Here is a 24,512-nt window from a genome sequence, read left to right as displayed (position 1 = left end):
GGCAAGGGATCTATGAAATAGTGGATTACAGTGAGGAGAACTGTGCATACAGTGTCAGCACACTCAGAGGCCCAGATGCTTAAAACCTAACACCAGCGCAAAAAATAATTAGTGCCAGAACCGCACTGTTAATATGAACAGCATGCACAAAACCTTCCAGTGTATGTGCTAATCTATGTGCTGAAAATGAGCAGAAATTGTATTTAAGGTCTCCTTTTACAAAGCCAAGGTAGTACCGTATTTTCACGCATATAACGCGCGCGTTATACGCGTTTTTACCTACCGCGCATACCCCTCGCGCGTTATATGCGTGAGCGCGGTATACAAAAGTTTTAAAACATAGTTCCCACCCAGCCCGACGCCCGATTCACCCCCCCAGCAGGACCACTCGCACCCCCACCCCGAACGACCACTCGCACGCGCTCCCACCCGCACCCGCATCCACGATCGGAGCAAGAGGGAGCCCAAGCCCTCTTGCCCGGCCGACTCCCCGACGTCCGATACATCCCCCCCCCCGGCAGGACCACTCGCACCCCCACCCCGAACGACCGCTCGCACGCGCTCCCACCCGCACCCGCATCCACGATCGGAGCAAGAGGGAGCCCAAGCCCTCTTGCCCGGCCGACTCCCCGACGTCCGATACATCCCCCCCCCCGGCAGGACCACTCGCACCCCCACCCCGAAGGACCGCCGACTTCCCGACAATATCGGGCCAGAAGGGAGCCCAAACCCTCCTGGCCACGGCGACCCCCTAACCCCACCCCGCACTACATTACGGGCAGGAGGGATCCCAGGCCCTCCTGCCCTCGACGCAAACCCCCCTCCCCCCCAACGACTGTCCCCCCCAAGAACCTCCGATCGCCCCCCAGCCGACCCGCGATCCCCCTGGCGACCCCCACGACCCCCCCCCACCCCCCTTCCCCGTACCTTTGGTAGTTGGCCGGACAGACGGGAGCCAAACCCGCCTGTCCGGCAGGCAGCCAACGAAGGAATGAGGTCGGGTTGGGCCCATGTGCCTCAGGCCGCGCCCCCAGGTGGGACCTAAGGCTCCAGGGCCTATTCTGATTGGCCCACGCGCCTTAGGCCCCACCAGTAGGCGGAGCTTTAGGATGGATGGGCCAATCCGGCCTCATTCCTTCGTTGGCTGCCTGCCGGACAGGCGGGTTTGGCTCCCGTCTGTCCGGCCAACTACCAAAGGTACGGGGAAGGGGGTGGGGGGGTCGTGGGGGTCGCCAGGGGGGTCGCGGGTCGGCTGGGGGGGCGGTCGGAGGTTCTTGGGGGGGGGCGGGCGCGGGGGGGGGGGGGGGTTTGCGTCGAGGGCAGGAGGGCCTGGGATCCCTCCTGCCCGTAATGTAGTGCGGGGTGGGGTTAGGGGGTCGCCGTGGCCAGGAGGGTTTGGGCTCCCTTCTGGCCCAACTACCAAAGGTACGGGGAAGGGGGGTGGGGAGGTCGTGGGGGTCGCCAGGGTGGTCGCGGGTCGGCTGGGGGGGCGGTCGTTGGGGGGAGGGGGGTTTGCGTCGAGGGCAGGAGGGCCTGGGATCCCTCCTGCCCGTAATGTAGTGCGGGGTGGGGTTAGGGGGTCGCCGTGGCCAGGAGGATTTGGGCTCCCTCCTGGCCCGATATTGTTGGGGAATCGGCGGTCCTTCGGGGGGAGGGATGTATCGGACGTCGGGGGGGGGCATCAGGCTTTCAGGATGGGGACAGACCTTCAAGGGGGGACAGTGCACGGAAGTCAGGGGGGGTGAACGGAGAGTCGGGACAGCGCACGGGAAGTCAGGGCGGGCGAAAGGAGCGTCGGGCAGCATGCGCGGTATACCCGTGAGCGCGGTATACCAAAGTTTTTGTACATATCATCGTGATTTCTGCGCGCTATACCCGTGTGCGCGTTTTATACGGGTGCGCGTTATTTGCGTGAAAATACGGTAATTCCCCAGCGGCAAATGCACTGAAGTCCATTCAAATTCCTACGGGCTTCAGTGCATTTGCCGTGGAGGAATTACTGCGGCTTTGTAAAACGGACCCTAAAAGCATTACAATGGATTCAAATCAGAGTGATTATGTATTCATTCCAATCAGTGGCATAGTAAGGGGGGGTGGGGGCCCTGCTGACCCACCCCTAGGAAGTGACATCAGAGAGCGCCGAAGCTGACACGAGCAGCTACTTTGTGGCTGCTTACGCCGAAGATAAAAAAGTACAGGGGAGGGAAGGGGCGTGCATGCGTGCAGCAGAGGGGGAGGGAGGGGGAGGGGCACCACCGCCCTGGGCGCTGCTCACCTCCGCTCAGAAGACAGTGTAGAAACTAACACTGGCTTTAAACCGAAAATGCTGCCAGCGTGGGGATAGCATTCAGATTTTGAGGAAAGGATTTCTTCTGCATATTTCAAATTAAACTGCTAGTTTTTGGGCTTCTTTTGAAAGAAGAAAGAAACCTGTAGTGCTGAGAGTGAGAAAATAAACATGTCTGTGAGTCTGAGCAAAGTCAGGGATGAGAGTGGGCAATGGCGCCTGATTTCCTACGCTTTGCTGTGAGCGTTTTAGGGAATTTAAACTGCCCAAATTTGGTGTGGGGGGGGTACTTTTATTTCATGGCGAGGGGGTAGGATGCCTAAGTGCTCTTGTACTTCCTGTTTAGTTTGGCACATGCACCCAGTAAGGGCAGCTCTTGTGTGCACTCGTCACTCACATTCCTCTCCTTCTTTCACTTTACTACCCATTTGCAGCCCATTTGCTTTGGGGTTTGGGGGGAGGCTAGTTTTCAGCGCTGTTTTTTGCACCAGGGGATGGGCGCTCTTGCTTCTAACACCAGAATTTTGAACATCGGGATCAGTTTCTCGTAAAATGAGCAAAACACTGCTTAAAAAAAAGCTTGCCAAATAATTTCTGCAACAAAGGTCACGTCTCTTTAAAATAAATTCAACACAGCCTCATAGGCAATGATAAACAGTGCAGAACAATTGGTCATAAATGATGCCAACATCTTAAAATATTTTGGGCATTTTGAATGAATGAGTAGAAATTATGCTGATGCTGCCTCCCTTTTCAGCAGACGTGAGCAGGGGCAAGTTCTCTCTCCTTTAAGGTGATGCTACATGCAATTAAAAATTCATTTGAACTACAAGTAGATTATCAATAATAAGCTAAACAAGAGTAGTATTCTCTAAGTTAAAGGTAGATTTTTTAAAAACTAGGAAATTCTTAACAATTACTAACCTGCTACTATTCGAGCAGCTGTACCAGTGCTCCAGTGAAACCAATTGAAAAGTTGCCTTCTGCATGATAAATAATGCACATAGGATTAAGACATTAAAGACAACTGTCTCTAGAATTAGGGCTTCAGATCATAAAAGCTTAAAGTACTATAACAGTGATTGCCTGGGGATGTCTTAGGGTGATAGCAGCAGGAGGAACTGGGCACTCCTCCTGCCTCGGACATTCGGGGGTGAGGGAGGGGCGGCTTCAAGGGTACCGGAAGGAGGGACTGGGCATCCCTCCTGCCAGTAGTCTTTGTGGGCGGGCACAGGTTTCCTGCTGCGGCCGCTAATCTGATTGTGGCAGGGAGATTCCCTTGCCACGATCGGATTGGCGGCTGCGTTTATCTGAAATGTAGGCCAGCAAAACTGGCCTACATTTCAGGCTCCTATTAGAGCCCTAGGGAGACGCCTAGGGCCACCTAAGCTTGCCTAAGGCCATTTCCGGGCAAAACCACGCCCATGCCTAGCTTTAGGTGAGCTTAGGCGGCCCTATGCGCCTTCTAGGCTCGCAAAAACGCCTACAATGTAGGCGACCCTCCTCGGATTTTTGTTTATTTTTTAAACTTGCGTCTTGATTGGCTGGCTAGAAAGCGGTAGGATGCCTACCGCTGCCTACAATCGTGACGCCATTTATAGAATTTGCCCCTCAGTGTGATGTGGCTCAGCACTGAATATCTGCAAGCCTGCAGTTGTCAGTAGCTTAAAAACTGCAGGCTGAATATTGAGTCCTTTGATATTCTAAGTTGTACTGTCCATACCTTTCTGAATAATTTCAAAATATTTTATTTGCTTGAAAATTATCTGCCATACACTGAACTGAGGATTTCAGCATCTTGCCCACAATGACCCCAAGATCTCTTTCCTGTGTCTCCTAAAACGGCATCAAGCATTCTATAAGCATAGTTAGGATCTTTTTTCCTGTCTGCATCACTCTGCACTTATTCATATTAAATTTCACATGCCAATTCAAGGCTAGCCCAACCATTAGGCAAGGCTAGGCAGTCACCTAGGGCAGCAGCTTCGGGGTCAGCTAAGAGCTGTTGCATCAAAGCACAACAATCGATTCTAACAGTCATTCAAATTTAAAGAAGGGTGGGCAATTGTTCAAATAGTTGATTTGCCTGTGTAAGGGTTCCTTTTACTAAGGTGTGGTATGCAATGGGCTCAGTGCACCCTGGTGCAGACCTTTCCTGCGCAATAAGCTCATCATTAGTGCAGCTGTCAAAATTTTTTTTTTTTCAATTTGTTCTATTTCTTGCCATATACAAATGTTAGCATTAGCGCACAGCCATTTAAAATAATTATTTTAGGAGACATTTAAAACTCCCATAATATGGGCTCATGAACCAGTTAGCATGGCAGTAATTTAATGCACTGTCTGTTAAGCACATCCACCGCCATTCTCTGCTCCCAACACAGCCCTTCCAAAAACAAAATTAAAAATTAAGTACCATGTACTCAGGACCTTGTCCTATGCCTTAAGTAGTTCTGAGTAGGGCCAGCTTAGTTTACCTGGGCAGGTATGAGTGAGCAAACATGAAATAAAAAAATTCAGCTATTACACTTTCTCACATTGCATCAGGATTTACTAGCTAGAAAGAAAAGAAAAACTGTTGATAGATAAGGCCTAATCCAAGAGCAAGTGAGAATGTGGATTAGTAGCTATAAATTAATAAATGAAAAGTGGATAAGCTGGAATAAAATGATCAGAAATACAAAAAAGTTTAAAAACAGGAATTTTAAGTTACCATATGGATTTGATATATGTCATGTGCTTGATGGATATAGGGAGGCAGGCTAAGACATTTTGTGATTGATGACTACCATATCAAATGTACTCCAGATGAGAAGCTTAAGTTTCTTATAGAGCTTCTTTGTGTTAGAGTGACCAGCCTGAACTAGGCCAATCCTCAGGGAAATGTAGGCAGACAGGAGTTGGCTTTTGACCTGGTATCCACATACCAGGGGGCCCTAGGTTTGCCATGACTTGAGTTTGCTAAGGACAAATCTAAACCACATGTGTATCATGGTATGAATTGATCCAAAATTAAGTGTCAGAAAGTTAGGAAAAATTACATAATAGAAATTTTCTTAGGTAGCTATAGGAATATACGTTAACAACCAATATAGATTAGATTAGGAATATATGTTATTTTGATTTTCATATATCTGAAATCCTGAAGAGATCCTGATAAGGCAACAGATGGTGTTTGACCTCTGACCTTGAGCAACTTTTTTTACGTAGAACCTTGATGGGAGGGGTACCTGCTCTTTTCCATCTTTTCTTTGTGCAGTCTTAATGAGACAGATCTCAGAATAGAAAAGAACACTGACATTTACAGGAAAGAATATAGAAGCTGAGGAGTTTTGTATGTATATTATAATATTGGTCTATGTATTTCTTCTTTTTATAAAATATGTAAGCTTAATGTGAGAATGTAACTTTTTTAGATATAAGAATGCAATTTGTGACACGCCTATATGAAGCTAGCCTTATATGGGAATAAATAATGTGAACCAATTAGACAGCAGATGGATTGTAACGAAGGAATGTCGTCATTTAGGATATATATGGACGTGTAACTGGTAAAACGTTGGAATTTTTATGAGCAAGGCCAGCTTTTGGCTTCTGTAATAATTCTCTGATGCAAATGATACTCAATTGATTTGCTAATCAATTCATTGAGTACTCTTATGATCTAATATTGATATCTAATAAAAAATAAGATTTTGGATTTTATTAAAATATTTTGCATCATTATTTCTTGACATTTTCATTTTACAACCCTAGAATAGCTATAAGTACGCATGTGTGCAATTATCCTGATCAGTACACATGGCAAAACTAACACGGAATGTTTAATGCATCCCATGTTAAGTTCATTTTGCTGCATTAAATGCACAGTAGCACTTAACACGGCCTAGTAAAAGGACCCTAAATGACTTTTTGCAATTGTATATCACCCATAAAAAAGAAAGAAGCACAAAAATACAGTGGCGTAGCGAGGGTAGGAGGCGCCCGGGGTGGTGGCACCTCCCTGTGCCCTCCTCTCCGCTCCCACTCCAACTCCCCATGTCCTCCTCTCTGCACACCCCTGCTACTTCTCCGCCCTGCTGCTCTTGCTGGCGCTGCCTTTTCCTCTGATGTCATTTCCTAACCCTGTGACCCAGAAGTGATTTCAGAGGGAGCCAGGCCAACGCAAGCAGCAGGCTAGAGTAGTTGCGCTGGTGAAGGCTTTAAAGAGGTACAGAGGAGCACGAGAGTGGTGTGGGGAGGCGGAGAAGTGCTGCACCCCCATTAAAACGATGGCCGGGGCATCCACCCCTCCACCCCTACTACGTCACTGCAAACACATAAAACAAAGGGCTCCTTTTACGAAGGCGCGTTAGGGCCTTAACGTTCGGACTAGCACATAATAAAATGCCACGCGCGCTAGCCGCTACAGCCTCCTCTTGAGCAGGTGGTAGTTTTTTAGCTAGCGTGCGCTAAAAACACTAGTGCACCTTCGTAGAAGCCCAAAGTTTAATATTTAAAAGCGTGGTGTTTTGGGTCGTACAGGTTAAGGCTCTGAAAATTAATTGGGCAAGGTGTAAGCCTCAGGAAGGGCAGCAGTACCTGGGAGCATGTGGAGATGGTCTGAAGATGGCAAAGATCGGCTGAAGGAATGCCAAAGTCATCACTATGCAGCCAAGGTAAGGATGGTAACCAGCTTGCTGAAGAAAAGAAACAGAAAATCCAAACACAAACGCCTTCCATGTTAATAAATTTGTATGCATAGCATCACTTTTCAGGCACTCTTTACAATGAAGCACCGCAGAGATGTCAGTCGTGCGCAACGACACATGAATAGTGTCTACACATAATTGAGGGTATGCTATAGATGGTGTTCAAATTTTGGCGCTGAGTGGTAATGGTGCCCGTTAGGATAGCATGTAGCACCAGGATCCGCACTCAACTTTGGGTGCGAGGAGTTAACCCAATTGAAACCCGGTGTGCAAGCTGGCCACAGATCCCCTGAATTCTACAACACTGCGTGCATTTTAACGGGGATGTCCCTTGCCCGCCTATGCCCGCTTTGCAGAGCCATAAGGAAACACTTGGGTGCTATCCTATACGTAGGCAAGTAAGTGTGTTTTCATATAGGTTTGCTATTTCTGCCCAATTTGGGCACCTTGCAGCCTTTAGAATGCTTTTTCATGCCAAACTTTGGTGTAGAAATAGTACCTAATATTCAATACCATATGTAGAATTTTTCCCCAAATCCCAATTGTCATCTCTTGAGATTTGGGGTGGAAAGTTTGTGGTTTGAGGGTCTTCACTGAGCATCTTGGCATTGATATGATGTATACAATATGGTCATTCTCCATCTGCTATAGTTGGTGTTTCTATTGTTTCATATGTGGTTAGTTTCCTATGTCTATGAAATGGTTATCTACATATTGCTATCTCTTTTGGTCTCTTTTTCTTATGCATGCACTGGATGGAAATTTGCACGATTTTCAATAAAATACAAAACTTTGACAAAAACAATACAGCAGACCCTCAATATTTGCAGGGGTCAGGGGCAGAGCCGGCCCACGAATACTGAAATATCGTGGATAACTTTCAGGGCCGCCTCTGACCTACCCCCGCTTCCCGGACCTTCACCAGACCTTACCTGGTGGTCTAGCAGCGGCGCAGGGCAGGAACGATCTTCCTACGCTCCTGCCCTGTGCAGAGCCGTCATCAAAATGGCTGCCGAAAGTTCCAGTTGTAGTCTCGAGACTATAACAGGAACTCACAGCAGCCATTTTGAGGATGGCTCTGCACGGGGCAGGAGCGTAGGAAGATCGCTCCTGCTCCGCGTCGCCACTAGACCACCAGGTAAGGTCTGGGAGCAGCGTTTCTTAAAAAAAAAAAAAAAATCATGAAGAACCAAATCCTCGGGTACTGAAACTGCGAATTCAGAGGGGGTACTGTAATACAATCCCTATAGTAGGAAATTATACATGTAAAATTCTATGGTATAAATGTAAAAGTCAACTGCTAAAAAATTTATGCAACGAGCTCCATAAGTAAGAAATTTGTGCCCACAAAGGGCAGATTCTGTAAATGGCACCCAAAGATAAGCACCAAAATGATATGTGCTGAGCTAGCATTCTGTAAAGGGTGCTCTTTGCAGATTGACATGTACAGAATACTAGCTTCATGCCTAACACTAGAGCATTCATTTATTTATTTGGATTTACTAACCACCTTTATGAAGAGAATCACCCAACATGGTGCATTTATGTCGGCCAAAGGCTTCTGGAATTGCTCACGCCCAACGTATGGTAATTAAAAATGCAAATGCAGGTATTCTAAAACATCCAAACTCCAAGAGAAAAAACTAAAGTTCACACAAAAAAACCAACCTCAAACATAAACAAATATAGAGAGCAAACTCATGCAATATAACTAATACTTTCGTAAGACCTCATACACCCAGGGTCTTACTTGAATTTCTTTCATACCCTTACTGGGGTGGTACATTCATCATCACTCTTATTTTCTTTGCATATTAGATTATCATTTTAGGCTGTTGTATCAACAATTGTGTGTATTGAGTTTCTAAGAAAAGCGCTTAACTTTAGCCCAGGTATGTCTGTTTGTAACAGTGTCTGTCACCCTAATTAATTGTTTTGAACTTGTACAGTAGATCGCTTAGAAGCCCGATAAGCGGTATATCAAATTTTAATTAAACTTCTAAATTGTATATACTCCACATAACACATCTTGCCAGCTTATTTTTCATTTGTTGCAGCAGTACTCAAGATATTAATCACATCATTAGTTTTGTCTTTCTATATGCTCCCCATCAGGTTTAGTAAGGATAATAGTCATATAAACAGCTCCCAATTAGAGAATGACACGATGACAAAATTCGTCACTGTTCCCGTCCCCGCGGATAACCGCGGGAAATAATCCCATGTCATTTTCTAGTGTCTATTTCAACCTCGGTCCTTCTACACCAGCATTCTTCAACGCAAAGCTTGAGGGTCAGTGGTTGTGGCCATTCATACTCTGATTCTTATGTGAGCCAAGGGTAATGAAGCCATTGTGATATCACTGATGTGATTGGCTCTTAGGCACTGGTGGAATGGGGCATTATGACATCACAATATCTGCTCTGGATACCAGAGACTGTCATTCTGTAGTGTCTGTTTCAACCTCAGTCCTTCTACACCAGCATTCTTCAACGCAAAGCTTGAGGGTCAGTGGTTGTGGCCATTCATACTCTGATTCTTCCCTCTCTCCTTAAAGAATGACATGAAGATGGTTTCCCGCGGTTATCCGTGGGGACGGGAACGGTGATGAATTTTGTCACCGTGTCATTCTCTACTCCCAATCACCAAGGTAAGGCAGAAGGGGCTCCCTAATAATCTATTATCCAGCGAGATCCTGCACAGTACATTTACTGCACAGACTCTGAGCTGCGAAGCCAGCCAACACCCACTTTCCTGCTGCTCCATATGGTGCTCCAATTCAAAACAATATACTTGAATAATGTTTCAGGCTAAGTATTGGATAGCAGATTTTCTCTGTTTACAGAAAGATGAGCAAAGAGAAAGATAAAAATGCATTTGGATGATGAATGTTGACAAAGGCTGGCTGAAATAAACATGCCTCAGTGATGCACACCGGGGCCTTTAGAGGTGGTGATGAACAGAACGGAGTCTAAATATAATATTTCACAAAAAAAGTCTCAGGAAACATGCATCCCAAGAACACCTTGTCAAAGGCAAAAAAGAGAAGTGTAAAGATGTATTCTAGACAGTCTATAAAAAAAAACCTAAACAAGTAAGAGAATAGCGAAGAAAGAACATGGTCATCTTTCATCATGAGGTTATATAATCCTGCTTATGAAATATTTCAGTCTACATCTTTCTATTTCTCACTGTTCCATTCCAAAGAGGGGGTGGAAAAACCTTCATAAAATGAGGTCCATCTTAGCAAAGGTGAGGTCACCCTAAATCAGTGGTTCTCAATCTGCTTTCGGACATTCCCAGCCTGTGAGATAGATTTGCATGCACTGCCTCCGCTGTATGCAAAGTTCTCTCATGCATATTCATTCCGGAAATCTAGAAAGCCTCATTGGCTGGGTGTGTCCTGAAAACTGGGTTGAGAACCAGCGATTTAGGGTGATCGTAAAGTTACAGACATCACTTTTGCACAGATGGGCCTAATTTTATTCTCTCCCCACCCCACCTTTTTTTTTTTTTTTTTTTTTTAATAAAACAGAGAGAACTACTGCCTTAAAGCAACATCACTTTTACAGACCAAGATGCTTCATGTTATTACAGGTTAATTATAAGCTATATTAAGAAAAGGTTCAATAACACTTACCTGATAATTGTCATCCCTTGAGTCCTTTCCAGACCAGTGGGAATATATCCCTCCCATCAGCAGATAGAAACAGAGCTAAACTTTTCAGCTTCTGTATATAACCTGGTGCTTCTGGAAAGTCAATTAATATTTTTGAGTCAAAGCTAAGGACTGCCTGCCTCTATTCTCCCAGGCAGTACCTTCCATCAAATGTTGATCTTCCTTGAGCAATAGCCCATAATGAAAGCAATCTATCTCCTCAGTTAACATGCCCCTATAATCCATGCTGAGCATCCTTAGATCCCTACTGTTCATTACTGCCCAGGACTTCCTGGATGTCACAGTCTTTTGAGGTGGTGTACTAGATTCAAGGAAAGACAATTATCAGGTAAGCATAATTTTGTGCTTGCCAGATCAGTCCAGACAAGTGTGGGGACATAATAAAGCTTCCCGCTCGGATGAGCAAGAGATGACTGAACTGCCCATTATACTATAACATCCAACTGAACTTCCTCCATGGCTCCTGGGCACTGACAACCTCTTTGGCCTTAGGTGTTGTGATGAAGCAGTAGCCACCCTATAGGTGCTCTCTCCTACATACTGCCTCCATATTGATTTAATGTACTGCACTAATGCACAGAGTTTAGGTGGGACCTACTGTTTTCAGCACCCTGTTGCCATACTTCCAGAGTTCCTGAGTCCTTTGCTCTGTGGAGCAGAGGGAATCTCAGTGCAACAGGACAGAACACAGGCTAGCTTCCAGGCATCTTTGGAACTTCACTTCTTTTTTCACCCCAGTTTCAGATCTTGGCTTCCACTGTTGAAGCAGACTTGCCTTTGACACAGAACTGTTCTTCGTTGTTGCACCAATGTCTATACTGATCCATCTACTTCAGACAGAGAATATTAATTGACATCCTGGCAGCAGCAAGCTGCAGTACGAAGCTAAACAGCTTAGCACAGTCTCTATCTGCTGGTGAAAGAGATATATCCCTTACTTGTCTGGACTGGCCTGGTAAGAAAAAGGAATGTTAAAATAATTTCTGTAGTTTGTTTTAATCAGGACACCCTTAAAAAATATTAACAGTAAAGTCTAACAATCAAAGTGAATTTATAGAAGATGTATTTACTTTACTCCAGTATCCTCTGTATATGAATGGAAGAACAAAAGCAATGCTTGTGAGACCCACAGTAGCCATCATCAGAATTCGATGCACCTAGAAAAACATATGACAAGAAGTTGGCCAGTTTGCGTGTATTAAGTGCCATTTATGTATACTATGAACTTTTCTTCCAGCTTTGTAATCCTTCCTTAAGAAGTGTGAATACATAATTCTTGATTTGAACTAGAGAATGACACAGGGACAAATTTTTTCCCCATTCCTGCAGGAACTCAATTTCCCCATTACCGCGAGTTTTGTCGCTGTCCCTGACCCATTTCTGTAAGCTTTGCCTTAACCGCAGAAGTCTTGAACGCTTATGATTTTAAAGTGTTTGAGGCTTGTGCAGATGAGGACAGAGCTTAGGCATTGGCGGAATGAGGCATTATGACATCACAATCTGAGCCCTAGAATGTTGCTACTTATGATTTTAAAGTGTTTGAGGCTTGTGCAGATGAGGACAGAGCTTGCAAGAATGGGGTAGGGAGAGGAAAAGAACTTGCTGGGATGGGAAAATGAGTTCCCGCGGAGATGGGGAAAAATTTGTCCCCCATGTCATTCTCTAATTTGAACCTAGATGAAGTTCTCATCCTGGGCTTAGAAACAGGAAGTGAAAGAAACTATCTCCAATCCTAAATGTTAATAAGTGGTAGAGCACCATCGCCACTTCCTGGTCCTAAATCTGGGCTTGCTATTGTATTACTGTCGTGTAGTGGGGCTGCCTTTTAGTAGCAGAAATTCCTGGAAGGACATTCAGTGCAAGGACTGTGAGCCCTAATGTGCAAATAATTCAAAAAATAAGTAAGTTGATTTTTCAGCTCATGAGATAACTACAAAACCATCCAAATAATATATGTGAGAATGAATTTAGTATGAAGGAGGAAACTGAGAAATAACTTGTGGGAAATTTATTTATTTTAAAAATTTCTATACCGTTTACAACTAAACGGTTAACAGAATATACATACATAATCTTAAAACATAATAAAATAAACATACAAAAATCCTTAAAATTCATAGCTTAAAAAACCCCCAAAAAACTAAAATGAGTTTGCATAGAAACAGAGCTTAAGAGCAACATATCACACGAATTAATAACGTAACTGTAGATCATAAACAGTTCAGCAGGTTTGCCAAAAAAGGAATGTCTAAAAGAAAGCATCAACAAATAACTGTGTTTTAAGTAATTTTCTAAACATACCTCTCTCACAACAAATCATAACTCCTGCACAGCAAAATGTCTTTTTGCTGGTATCAACTAACCTTGGGTTCATTAACAAGGTAACCCTTTGTAAAAATGAACATCTACTTATTCAATCATGGGTCAACAATCCTCCTTTTCATCAATTAAAACATTTTTTTTAGTTTAGGTCCATATTGCTTTAAATAACACATATAGGCCTCTCAAACTATAACCTCATGAACATATCCTAGCTCTGAAGTGCAAATCATTTTTTTAAATGTGCAATTCAATTTGGAAATTTTTTTTCAAACTGCCTTTAAAATTCGATCAATCACTGCAGGTTTACAAAACATGAAAAACTCCCACACTTTTCAAATTGTCTCTACCATGGAATGGGTTTGAAATGCAAAAATAAAAATCACTTAATATTCGTAGATGAATTCCTAAAAACTGATTCTTGAAACACCCAATATTAGCCAGCATTTTGCAAATAAACTGCTTTATGGTTCAATCTTGTCCATTCCCCATGGAATGAAGCACACATTAATTAAGATTTATTTACTGTCTTACTAAAGAAATTTACCCAAACAACCTATACATAGGCAATAGGCAATTAAAGCAGTAAAATAAAATTTAAATAACAGTACCCTCTAGCATAGTATGTTACATACTATGTCAACACAACATACATTAAAACATTTAATAAGCAGCAAAGTGGAAGGGGCCTTAGGCACCTGGGCCAATCAGGGTCTTAGGCCCCCTTCCCGATGCATCCTGGGATGCAGTGGGAGCGGGCCTCTGATTGGCATGGATACCTAAGGAGGAGCCTTATGTATCTGGGCCAATCAGGGCCATAAGCCCATCCCAGTGCATCCCAGAATGCACTGGAAGGAGGAAGACCCATCATTTCAATGACAACAATGCCTACAAGGTACGGGGGGGGGGGGGTGTTTGGAGGGTGTCCTTGAACTGAGAGGGTATGACCTGACCCCCCCCTTAATGGCCTTCATTTGGGGACCTTGGTGGGGGTTAATGGGAGGGTTGGAAAGGAGGCCTTTGTGTCGGGGGGGGGGAAGATGCACTAAAACATGCTGAGCAGGAGGGAGTGGCCATTCCTCCTGCCAAGGATCTTTGTAGGGTGGTTGCAAACTTTGTGGGGAGGTCGGGAGTGTGGTAGGCTGTCATCAAGGCAGCACAGTATGGCATAACATGCACACTTTGGCAGTTTGTTTTGGGGTTTTTTTTTTTAATGGGGAGATATTGTGGCCATCAGAAAAGAAAAGAAAGAAAAAATAGGGCAGACCTCTCAGTAACACGGTAATTTTGGGCCCTTATCAGCTGTCGCTAGATGCCTTAGCGATATAAGGGCATTTATCAGATGGCTTGTTTTAATATTAATGATCTTGTTTAAATACTAATGCGGTCATTTGCATGGTAGAGTTGGAGAATGAATGAATGCATGGAAAAGCATGCTGTGGCCTATTTTGTACATTGGGTCGGCAAATTAGATCCGTGGCTAAACCAGTTAAACTTGTTTAGCAAGAATCTTTAGATGGTCAGAATCAGAGTTTTGTGCATCCAGCCCCAAGCCCAGATTTCAGCACACTTTAATAAGGGCCCATTAATTTGTAATTAAGTTTCATTTTTATTTCCTTTTTTTTTTTCTTTTTAATTGTAGACAGTAGCAGAAGTCTAGCCATAGGGGGTTCTTGAAGGTAGGGGCCTGCCTCTCTCCACTTTGGGATCAGGCCTCCTCCAGAACTCTAGTATTCCTTTTTACTTAGCTGGTAGGAATACCGAGCCCCAACAGTGCTGCTGCTCCCCACTGTTTCCTTCCTGCTCACAGGCAGTTGGAATATGAGTTGTCTCTCCAACCATCTGAAAAACGGAATCGTACTCATAATTTTGGTTTAAAAGCTTTTCCTTTCCTTACCTGAAACCAAACCTTTTCTCCAAATAAGGTTGCATTAGGCCAGACAGGTTTGAAGAAACGAGCGACAAGGACCCCGATGTTAACAGTAGTCATCCAGGCAACAAACATCAATGCACCTAAGGAAAGAAAGAGATAGTCAAATGCAGGACAGCAGCATTAGCCGACACCAGAGTAATATGGATTAAAAAGAGCAGGCTTCAGTAGCCTCATCCCAACAAAAAAAGTGCAATGTATCACACTGTAAATACAGACTGGAGCTAACAATGTATCACACTGTAAATCAGGGGTGTCCAACCTGCGGCCCGAGAGCCGCATGCGGTCCCGTGAAGTATTTTATGCGGCTCCTGTCGAGGGCGATGCAGTGTTTTCCTCTGCTGCCCCGGGTGTTTACCGTCTTGCCGGCTCCCTCCTCTGTCTTGCTGCAGCGTTTGTGTGGCCCCAGAAAATTTTTTTTCGGCCAATGCGGCCCAAGGAAGTCAAAAGGTTGGACACCCCTGCTGTAAATAGTATCTAGCCTCTAGATTTGATCACATTTGTGAACTGTTAACCACTATCAAAAGCAAGAGACTCACTGATGTGATTTGAAATCAGAGCTTAGCAAAAAAAAAAAAATAAGGGTTAATATTCAGCCATCAGCATTATTCCTGGACATTCAAAGCTGGGACCTGAGAGGGCTTCGACTTTAAATATCCAGTTATTTTTAAGCTGGCTAACATATAGCTGCTTACGTCGATATTCATCACTCAAGCGGCCATGGGTTACTGCATAAAAATAGGACAGACTTTTATGCAGTCCTATTTATGTGCTAACCCTGGCTGCTTAAGGGCTGAATATCAGCACTTAACTGGCCAAGTGCTAACTCCGCCCCCAGAACACCCTCAAGATAACTGGCTTTGTGTTTGGAGCTATCTACGATATTCAGCCTCACTTAGCAGCTAGCCCCCAAGTAAGCAATTTAACCAGTTAGGTCCGGATTCTGCAGCCACCAATCGCGTGTCAATCACATAACAGCGCATAAAATTGCGCCTGCAGCAAAGGTAGGTGCCAGAAATGTAGGCTAGGGTTTTCCTAGCCTACATTTCCTGCACCTACCTATGATGTGACTCATGCCTCCTTAGGCACTTTAGGCTGCCTAACGCCACTTCTGGCGTTAGCCACGCCCACAGTGGCTTTAGGCAGCCTAAAGCGCCTACAGAGACATGATTCCAGCACCGATTTTTTAGGTGCCAGTAGGTGTCTTGAAACTCAGCTGAAAACATTGTTTCAACAGCATTTTTTTTTACTGAGTTTGGGTGCCTACCAGCGCCATTTAGAGAATCCGGGCCTTAGTGGCCAGCTAAATCATTTTGAATATCAGGCGGTAAATTCTTATAAAAACAGAGTGCTAAAGAAACATGACTCTTGAAATTTGTCTTTAGAAAAATTATGTTTATTTCTGCCTTTTGAAGACCCTAGACCTCACATAGACAGACCACTCGACTCCCTTTATGCTGGTTCAAACATTATGAGTTTAATAATCAAATGGTAGCTTACAGGAATATATCACACAGCATACAGAGTGTTAGAGCATACATCAGGCTGGCCAGACTGATGGAGAACTTCCAAAGAGTTCTGAAGCTCTGGTCCCGGGAGCCCTCTTTTATAGGACTCTGACAGCTCTGGCCCACCTTGATGCATGTTACATTTCACATTTTCATTGGTTAATCATATTTATTATCTCATTTATTAATCTAATGATTGGTTATGAGTGATACTGTGTTACCACACCCCTTATGATTTCTTAATTCTACCCTGATTTCCCCAAAATGTCCTGTTAATATACAAAGCCCCGCCTCCGAGCACCTGGCCTAATGGTTTTTAGCTCTGTGGTTAGTTTTTACTTCCTTACATCCCTTGTTCTTACACTGCACAGCCCAGTTTCTTGATGAATTTCTTACATCAATTTCTGTGTCTTCCTTTCCAGCTGTGTTTTGTGGTTGACCTTTCCTTCAAGAAAGCAGAAGTGTCTTTCAGAGCTGACAGTTTGTTAGAGTTTGTTAGTCAGAGTCCATTTTTACTTTTCAGCATTCATTTTAGGCTCCATCCGTATTGGCCTGTTTCTGCTTAAATGGGGGAAATTTCAGGGGTCTTCACCTGGTCTCTTCTACACAGGACTTGTGTACCCTTCCTCATTCCCCTCTTCGAAGATTGCGAAATCTCCGAAATCTTCAAGGTCAAGTTGAAGGTCATGATGGTACTTGATTACACAGCACAGGCATAAGGCCCTGGTACTCGACAAGTAGGCTTGATATGGGATTAAGAGGACAAATAGACTAATCCATCCCCAATTAACAACCTATAAAGGCATGTGTCACAGTATAACTCAGCAATCCTATAAAAATATATGTGCAACTGTTATAGAGGAACAGAGGGGATAGATTATTAATTTACAGTTTGTTTAAACAAAGATGATGCTATACCAATAACCCTTAGTAACCCGATCTACAGAGGCACTATTGTAAGTGTAGGCACTATTGTAAGTGTCCCTATTTCAATATTTGGGATAGTTTGGGCAACTAGGCATCTGCAGGGGTTCATAATTTAATCTGATACATTTTAATATATTCTCCTTTTATGGCTTCATCCTGTTATGAGCATACTACATCCAAAAGGGATGGAGGGATAAATTAACAAGTTAGATTATTTCCATGCTCTTCCAAAATAGCTGGGATCAGTGCAGACTCGGCTGGGTCCAGACGCCAGGGGTGAAAGTCCAGGTAACCACATCAAATCTTATGTCATCATCCTTCAGCTGGGCTCATTACTTCTTCTTCAATGCACTTCTCCTCAGCTTAGCAGCAAGAAAGGGGATGGAAAGAATCTAATTGGAAGGGAAAATAACTAGGGAGCTATTGTGGGAGTCAAAACAGGATGAAAATGCATAAAGTCACAATCAAGAAAAACACATGAATCTTGCAATAGGGCTGTTAGAAATAATTACCAACACATGAAAATATATATATACTAATACTGCATGAGTCCATAAAAGAGTTAAAGTGCAAATTAATAAGTCCATAATTAAAGCTCTAGAAGTTCAAGGTCATAAAGGTCATCCTGTCTTTGGTAGCAACAGTCAGGAAGTCTTTGCTGGTAAGTCTAGGCGCTTATCAGGTTCCTTCTCTGGTAGCAAGATCCTTCCGTTGGGGCTCATCCGTCATACGGCTGAAAATTTTTCAGCGATGGTATTTCAAATAGCATTAATCCATAATTATGCAAATAAGTCATTAATAGACATTAAAAGGGTGTAAATACGGATTCTCATGTAGCATACAGCTTCCTCTGATATGGCAATTGTCTTTGTGAAGTGATCCACAATTAATAAGGCAGAAATATCTGTACTATATATATCATCTAACTTGTTTCCAACAATACCTGAGCAATATTACTAACAGGATAGGTACAGCGTTAAAAGATGACATACAAAAGAAAACAAAAACTTATCTGCTTTAATTCAAATAGACTAAGGTCTAATATATGTATTGGCTGAATTATATTTGTCAGCCTAAGGGAATTATAGTTACAATGGCATATGATGTTCAAATGTCCTCTGACGTTCAAATGTCCTCTGACGTCAGAGAAAGGGCAGGACCGCCGGAAGACGAAGCAGCGCAGACGCAGGGCTCACAGAAGGGCCGGGACCGCCAAGAGGAAGCAGCAGGACACCGGTAGGAGCTTCTACATGATGAGCGGGGGGGGGGGGGGGTCGGGAGGCTGTGGGGGTGCGAGTGGTCCTTCAGGGTGGGGGTGCGGGTGCGGGTGCGTGCGAGCGGTCCTTCGGGGTTGGGGTGCGAGCGGTCCTGCGGGGGGGGGGTGAATAGGACGTCGGGGGGGCATCAGGCTTTCAGGGTGGGGACAGGACTTCAAGGGGGAGAGGAGAGTCGGGGCGGGGGAAAGGAGTCGGGGTGGCCAGAGGAGAGTCGGGGCGGGCGAAAGGAGAGTTGGGCGGCGACGGGAGAGTCGGGGCAGCATGCGCGGTATACGGGTGTGCGCGGTATATAAATTTTTTTTTACATATATGTCGGTTTCCCGCGTGCTATACCCGTGTGCGCGTTTTACACGGGTGCGCGTTATCTACGTGAAAATACGGTAATATGCTAAACATAAATATGAATTAGCAAAAAGTCAAACCCAAGCAAAAGGATGGCTAAGCTATAGCCTTAGACATATTAACACATAGGTTATATTGAAACATACTAAAATAAAGATGATAAACCCTAAAAATTAAAATAAAATAGGTTTATGGGAGAAATGTCCTTCCCATGGGATTCTATCAAATCATGGGTTCAATTTTGTTTGACTCATAATATATTTTTGCTAAGAAACCAAATAAAATCCTACATATTGATTAAAACTAGACAAATGATTTTTCTAACAAACAGTGCACAGCCTACAATGGGTTAACAGTACAGTGTATGAAAAAAGCAGAAGTTACTTTCGCTTCGGTGTGTGGTGAAAAGAGACTTTCACTAATATTCTGAATTTCAATCAGCAAAAAGACCTAAACTACAATATTTTTGAATTCTAATCAATAGGACTGGACATTTCCTTCAGCAACTTATTAGAAAAGTTCTTAATCGACAGTTAGAACCATTTTTTAAATAAAGCCAAACGCTGATTGCATTGTGTTAAACCAGAAAGTATTCCTGCGTGTATCAGAGAATATATCAGAAAAAGAGGAAGTAACATTTAGTTTACAAGTTCCAAGAAAAGGCAGAGAGAGAAAGACTGCTAGAAGTTTTTCGAAACTGTTATGATAAGTAAAGGAACAATAGTTTTTCTTTTATATTGCTAATTATATTGAGTACTCATAAATAGACAGACATTAATTGCTAGCAAATATTACGGGAGCACCCCTCTCGTAGCTAAAAAAAAAAATTGATTCTCTTAAAGTGTACTTGTAGAACACTGCAGTTTTCCCTGACTCTAGGAAACAAAAAATAGTCATTAGTAAAAAGAAGGAAACATAGGTGGCAATATTAAAATCCTGGACCTATAAAGACAAAAGGGTTTTGTTTTTTTTTTAAATCTTGCATTGTCACCTTGTCTACTAGTTGGACATATATTTTTTCTTGTGCAAATACAGTTTCTGCTTTCTTCGTGCATTATCTTTCTCTGATCTCCAGTAATCTGTTTATAGTGTATGTGAAATCCGTCTGTGATCAAAAACAAAAAATAATGTCACCTTTATTCACCCCCCTCTTCACAGCTGTTGAAATGGAGCTCAACAGGTGTGAAAAATGGAAAAATGTATGTGTAAGAGGGGTTTATAGCCATGGGGCGCTTCCCCTCTGGATTCCCTTTAGAGAAGGCTTATTAGACTACAGGAGTAGATAAGAAATTAGGATGTGGAGGAGATCACCAGTGAGACGCTGACACAGGAAGTTAGTGTATGAGTCAGTGTCTTGTCATGATCACAGACGAACAACGATGTGTGTCCCTGAACCCCTGTAGGTCATGTGCAATGACCCGGGGAAAAGATACCAGGACTCTCATGGAGAAGAGAGGCTGAGAAAGATAGATTTGAGGACATATATTTCATGGGCGTTCAGTAGAGATTACTGGCATAAAGACCGCCCTCAAAAATATGCCTTAACACCAAGTATGCACCAGCCGGTACCAGGAGGAAAATTTAGGAAGAACGAGATAAAAGAAGCCAGGCATCAATTCCCCAACACTTATGATAATGAAGGTTCACAAAGATGCATGCTGACAGAAAATGGATATATATAGATAACAGTAATAGGTCCGATTTAGAGATTATTTACCAAAGAGATATATATAGGTGACTGATTTCACATGGCACCAACGATGCGGATGCAGAGAAACATCAAAATGCAAGACAGTGGATTCATAGAAGCAGCAAAATACAATATCACTATACAATGTAATATTACAAAATGGTTAACCTGTGGACAGAAAAATGATAGTCCGGCGAAGAGATACAGCAAGACAAGATTCAGGGGAGCATATTACTTCAAAAAATGTAGAAAAATGGAAGGCTAGGCGTTAGCCGAGCAGAGGAAAGAATTCAACCAGCAATCGAATCAGTATCTGTACCAAAAGAAAAAATTGAAAGGAAGTAAACATAAGATGTACAGAAAAATGAAGTGGTAGTGGCCGTCAATACGGTTCCGTTTATTTATATCTATGTTATTTTAGCTAATTTCCTCGTTCTTGTTCTAGCTGCATTACCCGCCAGTCCTTTTTCTAGCTGCGTTACCCGCTATCCTTATTCTCTGCTGACTACGTTACCCGCCAGTCCTTATTTTATGCTGACTACGTTACCCGCCAGTCCTTATTCTCTGCCGACTACGTTACCCGCCAGTCCTTATTTTATGCTGACTACGTTACCCGCCAGTTTGCAAAGGACCAGTAGGACAACTGAGGATGAGAGCCCGGTCCCGGGCAAATCAATGTAGAGTACTGCTCCAGGGTCCGGGATCATCCAAATTTGACACCACTGGGCCTATGAAGGGAAAACAAACAGACTTAGTAATGAAGGAGAAAGCAGTGTTTAAGGCAGACCATATTCCATTGCTGGTTTTAAGCTGAAAAAAGGAAGAAACGGCATAAAAGGGAAGCAAGATAAGGAGGGCAACACAGCAAATCTGTAATAAAATAAGGAAGTTTAGGTGAAGACAATGCATAAGTACAGGCATGAAACCAGAAGCAGACTTTTGGCCAAAAGTAATGGAGAGGCAATCTGACAAGCAGATTTTAGGCCTGCAATCCAGTGAGGTCGCTTAAGGCGCATGTCTTTCCCCTCTACACGGTCGGGGTCACCACTGAAGACCCTAGACCTCACACAGACAGACCACTCGACTCCCTTTATGCTGGTTCAAACATTATGAGTTTAATAATCATATGGAAGCTTACAGGAACAAATCACACAGCATACAGAGTGTTATAGCATACATCAGGCTGGCCAGACTGATGGAGAACTTCCAAAGAGTTCTGAAGCTCTGGTCCCGGGAGCCCTCTTTTATAGGACTCTGACAGCTCTGGCCCACCTTGATGCATGTTACATTTCACATTTTCATTGGTTAATCATATTTATTATCTCATTTATTAATCTAATGATTGGTTATGAGTGATACTGTGTTACCACACCCCTTATGATTTCTTAATTCTACCCTGATTTCCCCAAAATGTCCTGTTAATATACCAAGCCCCGCCTCCAAGCACCTGGCCTTATGGTTTTTAGCTCTGTGGTTAGTTTTTACTTCCTTACATCCCTTGTTCTTACGCTGCACAGCCCAGTTTCTTGATGAATTTCTTACATCAATTTCTGTGTCTTCCTTTCCAGCTGTGTTTTGTGGTTGACCTTTCCTTCAAGAAAGCAGAAGTGTCTTTCAGAGCTGACAGTTTGTTAGAGTTTGTTAGTCAGAGTCCATTTTTACTTTTCAGCATTCATTTTAGGCTCCATCCGTATTGGCATGTTTCTGCTTAAATGGGGGAAATTTCAGGGGTCTTCACCTGGTCTCTTCTACACAGGACTTCTGTACCCTTCCTCACTTTATATCTCTTTTTTTTTTCTTTTGTGTTACCCATCATGTTTTTTTCCCTTCACTCACCAGCTCGACCGGGCCGGCGTGTGAGCCCTGCTCCGCCCCCCCGATCCCGCAGGAGGACACCATATTGAAAAGTTCCAGCGCTCAGCACCTTCACTCACCAGCTCGACCGGGCCGGCGTGGGAGCCCTGCTCCGCCCCCCCGATCCCGCAGGAGGACACCATATTGAAAAGTTCCAGCGCTCAGCGCCTTCACTCACCAGCTCGACCGGGCCGGCGTGGGAGCCCTGCTCCGCCCCCCCGATCCCGCAGGAGGACACCATATTGAAAAGTTCCAGTGCTCAGCGCCTTCACTCACCAGCTCGACCGGGCCGGCGTGGGAGCCCTGCTCCGCCCCCCCGATCCCGCAGGAGGACACCATATTGAAAAGTTCCAGCGCTCAGCACCTTCACTCACCAGCTCGACCGGGCCGGCGTGGGAGCCCTGCTCCGCCCCCCCGATCCCGCAGGAGGACACCATATTGAAAAGTTCCAGCGCTCAGCGCCTTCACTCACCAGCTCGACCGGGCCGGCGTGGGAGCCCTGCTCCGCCCCCCCGATCCCGCAGGAGGACACCATATTGAAAAGTTCCAGCGCTCAGCGCCTTCACTCACCAGCTCGACCGGGCCGGCGTGGGAGCCCTGCTCCGCCCCCCCGATCCCGCAGGAGGACACCATATTGAAAAGTTCCAGTGCTCAGCGCCTTCACTCACCAGCTCGACCGGGCCGGCGTGGGAGCCCTGCTCCGCCCCCCCGATCCCGCAGGAGGACACCATATTGAAAAGTTCCAGCGCTCAGCACCTTCACTCACCAGCTCGACCGGGCCGGCGTGGGAGCCCTGCTCCGCCCCCCCGATCCCGCAGGAGGACACCATATTGAAAAGTTCCAGCGCTCAGCACCTTCACTCACCAGCTCGACCGGGCCGGCGTGGGAGCCCTGCTCCGCCCCCCCGATCCCGCAGGAGGACACCATATTGAAAAGTTCCAGCGCTCAGCGCCTTCACTCACCAGCTCGACCGGGCCGGCGTGGGAGCCCTGCTCCGCCCCCCCCGATCCCGCAGGAGGACACCATATTGAAAAGTTCCAGCGCAAACGGCGCACAGCCGTTCGGCGTGCCGTCGAAGGCGCATGACAAAGGCGCATGCGCCTTAGTGCGCGCCTTTGGGAAGCGACTGCAGGGACGACTGCCGGAATACAGAAGCTGCCAATACCAGTTAACTCAGAGGTGAGTGAGAATAGCCACCTAACACCATCCGGAAATCACTCTAGAACACCACTACCAAAACCAAACAAACAATCACTTAGGTGACTCAACCTACAAACAGTATCTCGACCAGCCTAAATACTGAGGCCCTCCAAAGTACCAGCAAATCCCACAACAACTACTCTCTACCACTCACACAATGGATACAAGCACACCCAAACTCATCCTTGCTCTACTAATGCTATCCCTCTTCATAGACAAATGGAAAATAGCAGGATACCACATACAGCCAATCCCAATCATTACAGCACCACACAAATCCTTTCTACAAACCAGGAAACTCCAAACCCCTAGAACCTTGATCCTCTGTTCATCATCCAACCAAGTAAGCATACCCACAATCTGGGGAAAAAGACATACAACAAAAGCCAAGACATCACAAAGACCTCAGACATCACAAAAAATACTATCAAATATAGCTCCTACCCCTATCCCCCTCACAAAAATCACATCAATAGCATGTTCATACTTAAATATACGATCGGTAAGTCCAAAAACAGAACTAATCAAAGACTGGCTGATCAAAGATGATCTAGGATGCCTCTTCCTTACTGAAACCTGGCTCACATCTGACACAGACCCTCACATTATTGAAATCTGTCCTAACGGATACAAAATTGAATTAGTATGCCGAGCTAATAAAAGAGGAGGAGGGCTAGCAATCATAGTAAAAAAACAACTTCAACATCAAAGTCCTAGCCAAGCACGCCACCCCTCATTTAGACCTTCTAGCCTGCCAACTTTCTGACACCACCCTTACAGGAAATCTAAACTGCCTTCTATGCTACAT

General features: G+C 44.6%; 1 protein-coding gene across 5 annotated transcripts in view; it reads right to left on the bottom strand.

Annotated features, from left to right (window-relative positions):
* Positions 1-24,512, bottom strand: part of FRRS1 (ferric chelate reductase 1) — a 92,424-nt gene that overhangs the window by 4,795 nt on the left and 63,117 nt on the right. For all 5 annotated transcript variants that reach the window (XR_004536604.1, XM_033916179.1, XM_033916180.1 and 2 more), the window contains exons 10-13: positions 14,874-14,989; positions 11,728-11,814; positions 6,869-6,966; positions 3,212-3,270 (exon numbers count right to left, since the gene is read on the bottom strand). Coding sequence is in view for 4 of the 5 variants with exons in the window: in XM_033916179.1 (XP_033772070.1) it covers positions 3,212-3,270; positions 6,869-6,966; positions 11,728-11,814; positions 14,874-14,989 (360 nt within the window). In the remaining variant the exon portion in view is untranslated. The remainder of the gene's footprint in view (positions 1-3,211; positions 3,271-6,868; positions 6,967-11,727; positions 11,815-14,873; positions 14,990-24,512) is intronic.

This window comes from Geotrypetes seraphini, chromosome 12, assembly GCF_902459505.1.
Source record: "Geotrypetes seraphini chromosome 12, aGeoSer1.1, whole genome shotgun sequence".
Lineage (NCBI taxonomy): Eukaryota > Metazoa > Chordata > Amphibia > Gymnophiona > Dermophiidae > Geotrypetes > Geotrypetes seraphini.
This window is presented reverse-complemented; position numbering and strand designations above follow the sequence as displayed.